The sequence below is a fragment of the Bombyx mori genome, chromosome 25 (genome assembly GCF_030269925.1).
Source record: "Bombyx mori chromosome 25, ASM3026992v2".
NCBI classification, from domain to species: domain Eukaryota; kingdom Metazoa; phylum Arthropoda; class Insecta; order Lepidoptera; family Bombycidae; genus Bombyx; species Bombyx mori.
This window is the reverse complement of record NC_085131.1, coordinates 5,811,285-5,825,245: the sequence shown is the minus strand read 5'-3', so window position 1 is coordinate 5,825,245 and position 13,961 is coordinate 5,811,285. Positions and strand designations below refer to the sequence as shown.

The following is a 13,961-nucleotide window of genomic DNA, read 5'->3' as shown; positions in this document are numbered from 1 at the left end:
TGTGGTAAAACGTGGAGACATCGATTGCATTTTCTCATCAGCTTTAAATAAAATACTTTTTGTGATTTTGTAGTGCTTACAGTTATTTCGTCCTTTTATAATTCTCTATCTTATTTTAATAACTTTCAGCGCTTTTTTTCAAATTTGCCCGGTTCCAACTGTAGCGCCACCCTTATTTAGCAGATTTTAACGGACAATTTATCACACACAGATACGGTTCTCCTTGCCTCTACCCTCCATTTAAAAAATAAACTGTTAACTTTTTGGCGGGAACGTGGGGAGTGAAGTTGTGTGATTTGTTTTATTTCGTCTATTTAGTGTTTCTTCAGGTTTAAATGTATAATAACGGTGGTTTATTAACTGTTTAATATCTGTGAAAGTGCACAAATGTGCGAAAATTAAACAAAGCCGCTGGAAGTAACTTCTCGGGATCCTACAAAAAGTTTCAGTAAATTACCACCTTTTTACTGAGATTATATTCATCCCATATCATCTCATTTAATTTTATTCCAGTTTTTTTAATGTCTCAAATTGTCATCTTCATTTAATTTCATTTCACTCCATGTTATCATTTTTCATAAAAACAAGAATCTATATATATAAAAATGAATTGCTGTTCGTTAGTCTCGCTAAAACTAGAGAACGGCTGGACCGATTTGGCTAATTTTGGTCTTAAATAAAATTAGGAATTAAATAAAAAATAACAATTTTGTTTTCCCCCCCTTCCGTCGGACGGATTCGTTTTGTTTGTTTTAAGTATACAAAAAAGGTCTTTTATTTATAGATTGGGGCACTACGAAGTCTGCCGGATCAATTAATATTATATAAAATAAGACATGACCTAAAGGTCTTAGCTACCAGATCACAAGGTCCCTGAAAAAAGAAAGAAAATAAACTTTTTTTTATTACGAGTTAACCTTACGTGTGGAGTCTGGCAGTTGAACATGGACATGGATTTATAAATAAACAATCAAGGTGCAAATTTTTAAAACAGACATAGTGACTTACAAAACGTTAGCCATAGAAGGATCCCCATTCGCACTGGAATAATAGTAATTAATATGGAAAACCAAGTCCGTTGTTACAACGATATTGTATCGGAAGCTTTCGATTCTGAAGATGTTAAAACAGACACATCAATAGATCAGGTAAATTCAAGTTTCAAATCGGAGTGATTTTTAGTAGATTTAGAGTGATCTACTGTAGCGAATTAATAAAATGTCAATTAAGCAACCTAATTAGTACTTTTATATCTTATTGAATCTTCACAAAATTCATAAATATTATTTAGTAAGCAAGCAACACTAGTAACAAATTATAATAAATTTACTAGATATTTTATATAAGTGTCCCTAATAAGATTAATATAATGAACTTTTTAGTCATTGCTTAAACTTTCAAATTTTACCTTTTTATCGCTTAAACCAACTTAATAACCTACTATTATAGAAACCTTAGTGGTCTATTGACTCAGCTACTGAGCCAGCTGTGATTTTTTCTGGAACTCCGTAGACTCCACTGTGGACCCAATGTTTTTAGCATGATTATGCTACAAGAACATCAGTATTGGCAATTGTTATTTAAATCATTCGTTTGTTGTAGTTAAAACATGCTCAGTCTTGTATTGTTACGATTAAGTCATTCTGTTACCTTTATTATGGTTAGCAACATGGAGAAAAATAATTATTATGATGAGAATTTAGATTGAGTGACAGTGAAGATTTAATTGATTTTCAAGTCTTAGAAGATATAGTGAAATGTTAATAATTCTTACACTTCAAGAGGTGGTTCTGAAATTATACTATGAAAGAGATAAATGAGAATTAATGAAAGTGAAATTACATTTTAGATTAATGGTGCAAAGTCACAGATAAATTATATATTCTGGATAGAAAACATTTTAGTGTATCATGAAAGGACATTCTTCACAAGTTCCTAAAACGATTGTGCAGCTGATACAATATATTAAATAGTTTTCCCCAAAAGGAAGTAAACCCAGAATGTATATGGGAGATAGTTTTCAAATCATTTCATATCACACCATGGTGAATTGCAAAAATTATCTTTAACTTAAGGAGAAAATGCATATGTATAAAATAACTAAAATCAAAGTAAAAGCATATTTAATTTTTCTCTCTTAAATTAAGACTTCTTCCATGTTGCTGAAAAAATGTCTGGATTTGCTGGTAGGCAATGGTAGGCAGTGCTAATAGTTGAACTTAGAGGTGTTAGGTAGCTAAGAATTTAGCACATTAGTGCAGTTCTGCTGTTGTCTGTAGTTGAATTCAAAGTGAAGAATTTCTTTCTTTTTTCTACTTTGTCTTTGTTTGAATGAAGTTTGTGAAGAGTGCTCAGCAGTAGGTAGGAGTATGGCCTTGACCCGGTATTGCTGAAGATCATGAGTGGCAGTAAGCATTCACTATCAGGTTGACTGTATAGTACCCACAAGGACAATAAAAGAGCTTAAGACTAGGATTACCTTTACTCTACAGTATTATTAAGTAGTGACATGATGTTAGACTAGAAAGACTATTCATGGTAGCCTTTGTCAGAGACCAGATAGTACAAGTAAATTTTGGCCATTTGCCTAACAGCCTGGCCACGGGACATTCGCCGATGCGAATATTCGCGCGGTGCGAACGGCGAAGCGTCTAGCGACTAAAACAAGCGCATAGAAATGTACCTAACAAGCCACGCGCACCGGCGACCGGCGAAGCGACCGGCGAAATGTACCGAGCGAATCGCGCGATGCGGCGGGCGAGCAAAACAAATGCATGAATACGGACGGCGCGAGCCACGGAGTCGAGCGGTAGTCGCGGCGAATAGTGCAGTGATTAAATGAGTTTAGTTGTTTTCGCCGCGAAAAATTAACGCCGAAATTTTTATATTTTTTATTTATTTTTTATTTTATATTTTTAAAGTCGTCGTGGCCTAACGGACGTCCGGTGCAATCGTGTTGAGCGATGCACCGGTGTTCGAATATCAGGCGGGTACCAATTTTTGTAATGAAATACGTACTCAACAACACTCAACGTTCACGATTGATTTCCACGGTGAAGGAATAACATCGTGTGATAAAAATGAAATCTTCAAAATAATAATTTGCGTAATTACTGGTGGTAGGACCTCTTGTGAGTCTACACGGGTGGGTACTACCACCCTGCCTATTTCTGCCGTGAAGTAGTAATGCGTTTCGGTTTGAAGGGTGAGGCAGCCATTATAACTATACTTGAGACCTTAGAACTTATATCTCAAGGTGGGTGGCGCATTTACGTTGTGGATGTCTATGGGCTCCAGTAACCACTTAACACAAGGTGGGCTGTGAGCTCGTCCACCCATCTAAGCAATAAAAAAATAAAATAGCTGAAATACTAGCTAGACCAGCTATTTGGAAGTCTAGCCACCCAAAGTATTTCTCGTACTTCTTGTGGAATTCTCCATCTATAGGTATACTCCGATTCTTATTCAAATCATGTACTTCACAATCTTTTCCAAATAATAGGTCCTGAACCAAAAAACTATTAATTTGTAAGCAATATCGAGATAATTTCGATATAGACATTTCGCTGTCGGACTTCCTTACTAGTCGCGGCGGCGAACGTGAGTACCCGTGGCCTGCAAACGGTGCTGCGCGAATGGTCGCCTCGCCCACCGCTTCGCTGTTCGCACCGCCGATCCCCGTGGCCAGGCCGTAATACTATATTAGGTCTCTCCCAGTGTTATGTAATTGAAACACATTAGGACATTAGTAGGCCATGTATGACAGATATTACACAACAACAATACACAATATTAAAGATGAGTAGAAGTTGTAGCAATAATGTCTGAAACAATGAAAACCTACACTTTAACTTTTAAAAAAATTAGTGTGTTTCATAATAGTATAATGAATTCATGCTACCTATATGGGTAAATTTAATTAAATATTTCAAAGCACACTTGTTTGAAATATACTCCTTTAATAACTCCTTTGTTTGAAATATAAATTGCCTGTTACTGACAAATTACAAAGAAAGCAAGAAATCAAAAAACACATCACAACACATTGTTGAATGTGTCTTTCTGAAGTGTTGCCATGAAGTTGTCGTGGCCTAAGCCACATGCGATAAGACGTCTTCGAATCAGAGGCGGGTACCAATTTTTCTAATGAATTACGTACTCAACAAATATTCACGATTGACTTCCACGATGAAGGAATAACATCGTGTAATAAAAATGAAACCCGCAAAATTATAATTTGCGTAATTAATGGTGGTAAGACCTCTTGTGAGTCTGCGCGAGTAGGTACCACCACCCTGCCTATTTCTGCCGTGAAGCAGTAATGCGTTTCGGTTTAAAGGGTGGGGCAGCCGTTGTAACTATACTGAGATCTTAGACTATGGGCTCCAGTAACCACTTAACACCTGGTGGGGTTGAGCTCGCAACTAAGCAATAAAAAAAACATGAAAGACAAATCATATCCAACACATAAAATAAACAGTAAAGTTAAACAGTAGTGTATACATTGAACATTAAAGTTATTAAGGGGGTGTGAATGAACTTTCTTGTAGTTTTCACAGGTTAGGTTTCTTTCATTAGGATTATTTTAATATTACATTTTTTTATCATAATGAACAAAGTAATTTAAAAAATATAGGATAAATAGTGAGTAATAATACTAAATAAAATAATTATTGCATTTCACAGATTTATGTTGAAAAAACAATTTTGAAATTGTACAAGGAATTTGAGAAAAATTCCTCCATTGATCCTGATTTACCACTTTTGATAAAAGAAGTTCACAGCAAGCTATTAAAAAAATGTTTAATCAATTTGCCAAAAAGTTATGAATGCCTTGATGCTAGCAGAACCTGGATCATATATTGGATTCTACATTCACTATGGATTCTTAATGACATGCCCGACCATGAGACTCTTTCTGCAGTAGTAAAATTCTTAGATCAGTGTCAACATGAAGATGGCGGTTATGGTGGGGGGCCTAGACAATATCCACATTTGGGAACAACATATGCAGCTGTTAACGCCCTTAGCATAATAGGAACAGATGAGGCTTATGACTCAATAGATAGAAGTAGCTTACAAAGATTTCTGTGGACAGTTAGAGATGTTGATGGATCCTTTGCTCTTCATAAAGATGGAGAACAAGATATTAGAGGCGCATATTGTGCAATTAGTATAGCCAAAATGACAAATACATACACAGAAGCGTTATTTGATAAAACGGCAGAATGGATTGTTAGTTGTCAGACATATGAGGGTGGCTTTGCTGGTTGTCCTGGTATGGAAGCACATGGTGGCTATGCATTCTGTGGAATCGCATCCTTAGCTCTATTAAATAGAACACAATTATGTGATATAGATTCACTGCTTAGGTGGTCAGTAAACAGACAGATGAGGATAGAGGGTGGATTTCAAGGAAGGACAAACAAACTTGTAGATGGATGTTATTCTTTTTGGCAAGGTGCTGCTTTTCCTATTATAAGTGCAATACTTTCAAAAGGTAAGGACATAGTTCTTTCTTAAATATCTCATACTGCATTTAATCTGCATTTGAAAGCAAAAGAAAAGCAATTCTTGCAATTGTATGTTTGTCAAGATAGCAATTGCATTTTGGAAGAGAACTTGATTCTATCAACATTTAGCATAGGTTTGAACTCGGATTTCCAATAGGGACTGGTTGGTGATGTAACACATTCCAACTCCAAAGCTCCAAAATCTAGTCATTTTCGCCAAAGATTCCGTCAGTTAGGTGTCCTTGGGATGGCGAAATTGTTTGTAGTGTTATTGCTTTTACTACTCTCGGGTTCTGTCCCAGGCGAGACATTGGGTCCCGGTCGAGGCTCAAAATCTCAAGTGAGAGAACAGGGACAGTTCTTTAATGAGTTTCTTAATTTGACTTGCACTCCCTTTCGCTACGGGGATCTCGTCAGAGATTCGGTGTCGTCCCAAAAAAAGGTGTATACACAAGGGCGCAAGGCGCTTCAGTACCACCAATATATACCAATTTAAGTTGAAGACCATCTGAACACACGGCGTGATGCGGGAACTTAAAGGCTTATTACACTTGGCTAAATTTAGTCGACTGAATTCAGAAGCAAATTTAGAAGCAAGTTAGAAGCTTCTGATTACACTGTTCTTAATTCAGTTAGTGAATCAATTGCCAGTTCAAACGCGACGAAGTTGGACGTGTCGTGTGTGTGAGAGGATGACCCCAGTATTATCTAGATAACAAAAAATTGGTCTTGGCGTAGACCTCGCTGTCGACTCAGTTAAATAAAAATAAGAAAAATAAGAATATCGGTGAAGAAATATTTATTGCTGAGAGGAAAGTTAGAATATGAACATTATGAGTGATTTAGAACCAGCAGACTTAAGAAATTATCTACGAATGGATTTGAGATCGTTTGACCTAACCTAACTAAACTTTGTGACACCGTTTATTCAAGAGCAGGATACTATCCTACGAGATAGTATAAGTTCAAAAGAAAGATTGGCTGTGACATTAAGATTTCTTGCAACAGGAAATTCGTATCAAGATTTAAAATTTAGTTCTTTAATATCCCAACCCCTGCTGACAAAAATTATCCCTGAAACATGGGCTATTTATAAATGTCTGGCATATTAAATAAAGGTGATATCAGTCAGAAACCATCCTTGCTACTGAATTTAGTAGGCTAACTTACTGAATGCAATTACACTTCACTGAATTCAGTCGACTAAATTTTGCCAAGTGTAATAAGCCTTTTAATTTGGGCTATCACACAGAAATGTTTAGTAGTGTGCCTCCCGCTCCATCGAAATAGTCGAATTGGAGGGTAAGAGCTCGGCCATCTCTTTCGCACTGTGAGTTAAGCACTCACCAGGCATGCAGTGGTCACCTTGACGATTAACGACAAAGCTCCACTCCCCGAGAGAGATGTCTATGGGTTCTTTAACTACTCGCCAGTCTTAGTAACTGTTGTGGAACCTATTGAGGCCGGTAGTACTCGTGTACAACCTCCATGGACTATACAAAATATGATAGGTTTCGTTTTTCGAGCTAATCAGACAGAATCCTAACATTGATTTGGAATGTTTCGGTTTCCGTTTCGCACTGCCCAGATATTAGCTGTAAGATATCGAGGATGTCTGTTTTAGTCTACTTTAAAAACAAGAAGAAAAGTATCTAAGCGTAAACTGTTTACATTACCACGTTTAAACAATCAAGTCTAAGGGATAAAGTAATAGCTGTTTAATATTGCCATAGATACAAACCACTTTACATTTCAGATAATAAGGAACTTATTGAGACAGTTCTTTTCAATCAATCTGCCCTACAGGAATACATTTTGATATGTTGTCAAAATCGGGATGGTGGTCTGATTGATAAGCCTGGCAAGTAAGTAATTTATTACCTCTATACAATATCAAAGTTTAATAATTTTCTTTATGTAACAATATGTCGAGTCGAGCATTTAATGTAAACAGATGTTAATAAAAGTGGAAGGATAGTAGATAAACTCTTCAGTAGTTAAGGCTAGTTTGTTTTGCCTTAAATTTTTCTGAATCACATTGCCTGATTAATGGTGGATAACTGTAAAACAAAAAGTTAACTGTTGACTTAATATATTTAATGAATTGATATATCGTAATTTTTTTTGTTTCAGGCCTAGAGACATTTACCATACATGTTATGGCCTCAGTGGATTATCGGTAGCGCAACATGGTACAGGGGTTATGGATCCCTACGTAGTTGGATCACCTAGTAATGAACTGAATAGAGTGCATCCTTTGCATAATGTTGCACCTCATTTGGTTTACAACAGTGTTCACTATTTTATCAGGCACCCGCCTCCAGTCAAAGACAAGAATTAACAATAATTTCATTTTTGTTGTCTATCTGTTAAAAAGCCATATGTAGGATACACTATTCTCACAATGATGAGTTTTAAAATATATAATATGGAAAATGATGCTTTTAAAAAAAACTCAATTTATTAAACGAAATTGTATTTCTTACTGGTGGTAGGACCTCTTGTGATTCCGCATGGGTAGGTACCACCACGCCGCCTATTTCTACCGTGAAGCAGTAATACGTTTCGTCATGAAGGGTGGGGCAGCCGTTGTAACTATACTGAGACCTTACAACTTACATCTCAAGGTGGGTGGCGCATTTACGTTGTAGATGTCTATGGGCTCTAGTAACCACTTAACACCAGGTGGGCTGAGAGCTCGTCCACCCATCTAAGCAATAAAAAAAATTCATTGTTTAAAAAATCAGAGTTTATATTTTTGAAATATAAATAAAAATGCACCAGAATTTATTTGATGTAATAACTTATGTTTATTATTTATATTCATTTTATTAGCTGGCTTAATTCAAATAAATGAATATGACTATTGTTATTTTATTACAAATAATTTTTTTTCAAACAAGACAATACCCAAGTTTAATTTACAGAAAAAAAGCAGTTGAAATGATGTTGAGTTTCAGAGAACAGATTAAACAACATATCACAAAATACATAACTATAAAAGTAATGTAATCAACACAAAGTTTCAACAAAAAACAATCTTAAAAAAAAAAACGCAAAATATAAATGACACAATATTAACTGCTAAGTTCATGTTCAACTTGGAGTAGGTATAGCTCCTGAGGCCATTGTCATAACAGATTACTGCTATGTAGTGATTATGAAAGCCACCTATCAGTACTTTTTATAAAATAATAATGAGTAGCAATTGGGTTTTTTATACTTTCTTTAATTCATATTAAGTAATTGGCAACAATCAACATAATATTTGTAATTGTTGACTGTAAATATTTATAAAATCCAGACACTTTACTGTTACATGAGTTTGCTAAACTAATATAATGCTGTTGTAAGATTTGGTTTTTACATGTCATTATAATAATCTAATATAAAATAAAAACCTTCAAATTTTAACACAGTTGTAACACTGAAGTCTTATTATAATAAAGCCAATATTATGTAACAAATAACAATAAATTAATATTATAGATACGAAATTCTTATTTAAAATACTAAACTAAAACAAATTCTTCAGACTCTAAGTCTGTATCGCTGTCTTGCATATGTGGAGTGACCCAATGTTGTTCTGTTTCAAAAAAGGAATATCTAGCATTAGGAGTATCCATAAGTGAATCACAGGAGCCATTATTTAGAGTAAATATAGGATATTCATATCCTGATGATACACCCTGAGGTACTAGGAATGATTTTATTATATTTATAAATGTTTCAAAATCATGTTGGGTTCCAAGATAAAAACCAATACAACATGATGGATCCATCTTTGCAAGTGGCATTTTTCTTGGAGAACGACAATGAAAACTTTGTAAAGAGAAATTGGGTTGCCAAACATCTACCATTTCTTGGCAGTAATGTGGATCCAGATGAATGAGTTTGTCATCTTGATAGCCAACAAAATATAGAGAATGTTTTGGCCTTCCACCAATGATTCCAATGCAAAAATCTAATGTTAATAATGATGTGAGGCATGGGCCATATATTGGATTAAATTTTTCAGTGCCTAATTTCACTGGAACTAGAAGAATAAGTGACTTCCAAGCTCCATGTAACAACTGACACATAGAATATATATCTTGAATATAAACAGTTGAATCTTGAGCAACATAAACTTCTAAATGATCAAATTCATAATTCTCTTTTGAAGCTGATGCAATTAGAGATTTCAAACAATGTGCTACAGATGCAGGGCCATACCAATCACCTGGCTTCTTGCCTAAAGCTTCTCCCAAACTCACCATCTGATGTATTGACAGAGGACTATTAACTGAAGACTTATCTCCAAACCACTTTATAATTTTTCTATGTAAACAATCTTCTTGAAATTCTCTAGCATTTTGAATGGGTTTCTCAGGTAACCATCTCCATGAACGGCCTAGGAAATGGCAAACTAAAGCCTGAGCCAACATCATTTGTCCACTTCGAAGCATACAACCCCAACCACAATCAGTTGTAAAAGTTGAACCTGTCATAGTAGGGAATTCCCTTCTGTAAGTCATCCATATTTTACTTACAAAATCTGATTTAAATCCTTCTATACCCTCTCCATATATTTGTTCCATTGGTTGATGTGCAGTTGCTTCCATGCCCACTTCTGTGGAAGATTCCAGTGAGCCAGTTGGGCTTAATTTTCGGTGATAACATCGGCCCAACAACCAAACCGGAGATTCTTTAGAAAAGTTTGTTTTTAATTTTACTGTCCATCCAAATTTTACATTGTTCCACATAGATAATAATCGTGATTCCACTTTACCTTTGAGATCAATTGAATCTTCAGCATTGTCTCGAGCGTTTGTCAGTGGGGTATGAGGTGCTTTGTTTACCTTCGAAGAGGACGAACTTTGCCTTAGGCCATTATTTAAATCGTTTAGTTCATGACTCGGAATACTGAAACCGCTTGAACCATTCATTGCAATTGACAATGAGAACTATGGTACATTAAAAAATGTTGTTATCAACATGGTTTCACTATGATTTCATTCTCAAACACGTCCAGATTTATTTGAATGCATAGTAGAAGGCAGTCTAAACGATGCAGTTCACAAGTTTCAATTGGTAAATTTACCCTTTGGTTCATATGGCCTAAATTTTTAATAATTTTATATTTGCCGTTTACGCACACACTACACAGCATTGAAGTTGAAGTAGTAGGTAGTATGTATTCTTTTTTACATTGATTTGTCCATTATACAATTAAAGGAAGCGATGCTCATACAGCCGGTCTTTTACATTATGACCATAGATTATACACTTAATATTTTTGAGATTATGACAATGTACCGTCCATCTGGGTAACTTTGTCCCGCCATGCGAACAATTTTGTACGTATTCTACGTACAAAATTGTTTCAGTTTTACTGGATATTAATAAAAAATATGGATTTTCCGTGGGTTTTAAACGTTTACAATTAAAATTTAAATTATTTTCATGTGCATAGAGTGAAAATCGCACAAAATGGACAAAAAAATTGTGGGCCAATGTTATATTGAGAAGGGGGTAACTTTGCCAGTATAAGAACTGGCAATACAATTTTGATGTATTTTTACATTTAAAGCCCTATGATAACATTTGATTTCTTTTGTAAATAAATAAATTAGACCGCCATCTTATGACAGCTGTTTATAGGTTTCCCGGTTCAGGTCCCGTTGTTCAAGGCCCCGAAGACGGCGACAACAGACATCCGCCCGGACGAATACGCACACCCCGGCTTTACGAAGGAAGTTGTGCTCCAATACGTAGCCGGGGTATTTAAGGTATGAGGTATCGTCCGGAGCAGATATCTGCGTCTCCGTTAAAAAAAGCAGGGCAGGCTAAGGTGGTGGTGTACGGCGTCAAGGTGGCTATGTAGGCCCCTGACATTGCTGAAATCCACATTAAATGTGGAATGGGGAACCGCCTGTAAAACCCTTTTCTTTTTTTTAGACTTCATAAATTATATTTCCGGAGTGTAGGATTAGGAGAGGTAAGATGTTGGAGGTGAGATCGAGGCAACACCTGAATGAAGCGCGGAACATAGTACGTGCTCGACCACGGGTTGCGTGAGAGACTGACGCAGGGCATGGAAGGGCCCCCAGTCCACCCTGCGTACGATCGCCGGGATCCACTCCGGTCTCCGACTCCGGCACGACGTCCGCACGACAGGATTTTACACCGGTTGGCGGGACAGCTTCCCGGGGCGGAGTTTAGTAGAGACACCCGGGTTCAGGTCCCCTTCTGACCGGCGGGCGGCAGCGGATACCGTTTCACTAGGTCTCCCTATACCCCCGTCAAACAATCACGCCCCGTGAGCTCGCACGCACGTCTGCTCCGCATGTTCCAGACGTCACCAAGACTCACCCCCAGCAAGGAAGGGGAAAGGGAAGGAATAGAACTGGCTCTCCAACCCACACGCTGGAACACAGCTAGGCTATTTGGCGGCGGACTCTAGTTGGAGGGTGGTCGCCAGCCAGTCGGACAAGTCCTACCACCGATTATGTATTCGTTTCATACTTCAGTGCTGTTTACCAAAAAAATAAGCTTTAAATTTAGGGTTGTCAGTAAAATTCAATGTAAGTGTGTTTGAAAAGGACCTTTATTTATAAGAACGTTTTTTATCTTCTATTTATAATTACAAATCAGTTAAAGACTGATTCATTATAGTTAGCAAAACATGGAATGTTAAAATTATAAAAAAAGCAACAAAGCTATAATGCTTCGGTAGAAATTAAATAATTACAGTTATTAATCACCTCCAGTATCCAAATCTAATTGCTCAACTAATGATGCAACACGATCCATGAGTGATGAGATATCGTTAGTAGGTGGTGGAGTACGAAAGACGGTAGCTTCAATATTAAATGAGGATTCAGCGGCGGTCAATACTTTAAGCAAAACAAAGCAGTTTCGACTTGACGTTGATTCGAAAATCTCTCTGAGTGCACTGCGATTGTGATGTATTTTTTTTTTTTTTTTTTTTTTTTCGGGCCGGGGGCCGAACCTCCTACGAGGTCCCCGCGCATACGGGGCGCGCGGGGTATGTGAGACTCAACGATCTGCAGGTGTTGAGAGCAGATCGCGGGCCCAAGGATTTTAGGACCCACCCACTAAACGACTCCCCTGCACTCTTACACCCGACGTCCGATCCTCTCCGAGGTCAGAACCCGCGGTCAACACTACAACCAGACGGCGCGGCTCACCCCAAGGACGCCCAGCCGACGGAGCCTTCGAGGCGAATCGAAGGCTCTGAAACGTCGGCCGTCTCGGTACGGCAGCCCGTCAGGCCGCCCAGACAGTGCCGCTGGTGCCCCGGAATACCCCGCTGGACCAGAACCAGCCTGCCGGGTCGGGACGCGATACACTGCCAACCGGTCGCTCTTAGTAGTATTAGATGTAGTTTGACCTGGCTTTGGATTTCGGATATTGATACTGCAGTACTGTTGACCCTTGCTTGTTAATTTAGACAGTGTTTATGCCTTGTGGATTTCGTCGATATGGCCGAACGTACGCAGAGAATTGTTCTAAATAGTCAGACACGTGAATTCAAAATTCAAATTCAAAATCATTTATTTCAACTTAGATGTCAGTATAACACACTTGTTGAATGTCAAAATATAAATAACAATGTTAACTCTACCACCGGTTCCAAAAGTCCTGAGAAGAACCGAAACAAACTCAGCAGTGAGTTCGTTATACGCCTTCGTAAACTATTTCGATCGTGAATCTCAAAATGAAGGGCCAATTTTACCTGTAACGTCAGTGGTTGAACGCGCAGCTGATGCGCTTAATATTGGACAACGAATTGTAAGACGAATAACTAAAGAAAAATATGGCGAAACTGGCACAGAAGAAAGTAAACTTAAAGATTAATTATATTTTTTTCGCGAATAAATTATTTCACATCACTATTGTAATATGTCAAAACGGCCATCATAGCGTGCCGATAGTGCAATGACAGAAGAACGAAGTTATAGAAGGTATAGATGTACATACAAACAACATCAAATAGTTATTTAATATTATCTACTTAAATACAAAATAAATAACAATAACGTTGTGTACAAATTCAGCACTTTGTCTTGTTTTGTCGTGCGCACAAAACTTATGTTGCAAGCCAGATTTTGTTTCTTTTTACTTGTGTTTTTATGTATCTTTTTAGCTTGTGATGTGTATTGTGTGCCTAATAAATAAGTAACTAAATAAAATATATGGATATTATGGATATAGGTATATATATAATTTAGTAAACATTATTTATTAGATTAATAATCATTGTATACCTTTATTTTACTTCTTTAAAATGGTTAAAATTTAAACGTTTTGTCATTTTTTATGGATCTCTCTGAATATTGTTGTTAATAGTACATCGCAAGATACCTGTCTTATCTTTTTAAGAATTTATTTAAGTAAAAACGCTTTGTTGGAGTTTGAATATGAAAGTAATGGCAGGCAACA

The 13,961-nt window shown here is 36.9% G+C and overlaps 2 protein-coding genes across 2 annotated transcripts; one reads left to right on the top strand and one right to left on the bottom strand.

Moving 5' to 3' along the window:
- The first annotated feature begins 262 nt into the window (after positions 1-262).
- LOC692537 (farnesyltransferase, CAAX box, beta) lies at positions 263-8,400 on the top strand. The gene is made up of 5 exons (XM_012688997.4): positions 263-448; positions 785-1,148; positions 4,687-5,500; positions 7,270-7,378; positions 7,647-8,400. The coding sequence occupies exons 2-5, from the start codon at positions 1,062-1,064 to the stop codon at positions 7,852-7,854; spliced, it is 1,218 nt and encodes a 405-aa protein (XP_012544451.1). The 5' UTR covers positions 263-448; positions 785-1,061; the 3' UTR covers positions 7,855-8,400.
- LOC100216350 (autophagy related protein Atg4-like protein) lies at positions 8,300-10,717 on the bottom strand. The gene is made up of 2 exons (XM_021346895.3): positions 10,285-10,717; positions 8,300-10,200 (listed from the first exon to the last, which is right to left on the bottom strand). The coding sequence occupies exons 1-2, from the start codon at positions 10,439-10,441 to the stop codon at positions 9,026-9,028; spliced, it is 1,332 nt and encodes a 443-aa protein (XP_021202570.1). The 5' UTR covers positions 10,442-10,717; the 3' UTR covers positions 8,300-9,025.
- Between the last annotated feature and the right edge of the window lie 3,244 nt (positions 10,718-13,961).

Excerpts from the sequence above, each read along its gene's own strand:
- LOC692537 (XM_012688997.4), top strand. The coding sequence starts at position 1,062 with ATGGAAAACCAAGTCCGTTGTTACAACGATATTGTATCGGAAGCTTTC. Across the intron at positions 1,149-4,686 it reads CAGACACATCAATAGATCAG|ATTTATGTTGAAAAAACAAT; the intron begins GTAAATTCAAGT and ends TGCATTTCACAG. Across the intron at positions 7,379-7,646 it reads CTGATTGATAAGCCTGGCAA|GCCTAGAGACATTTACCATA; the intron begins GTAAGTAATTTA and ends TTTTTGTTTCAG.
- LOC100216350 (XM_021346895.3), bottom strand. The coding sequence starts at position 10,441 with ATGAATGGTTCAAGCGGTTTCAGTATTCCGAGTCATGAACTAAACGAT. Across the intron at positions 10,201-10,284 it reads AGATTCAATTGATCTCAAAG|AATCTCCGGTTTGGTTGTTG; the intron begins GTAAAGTGGAAT and ends ACTTTTCTAAAG.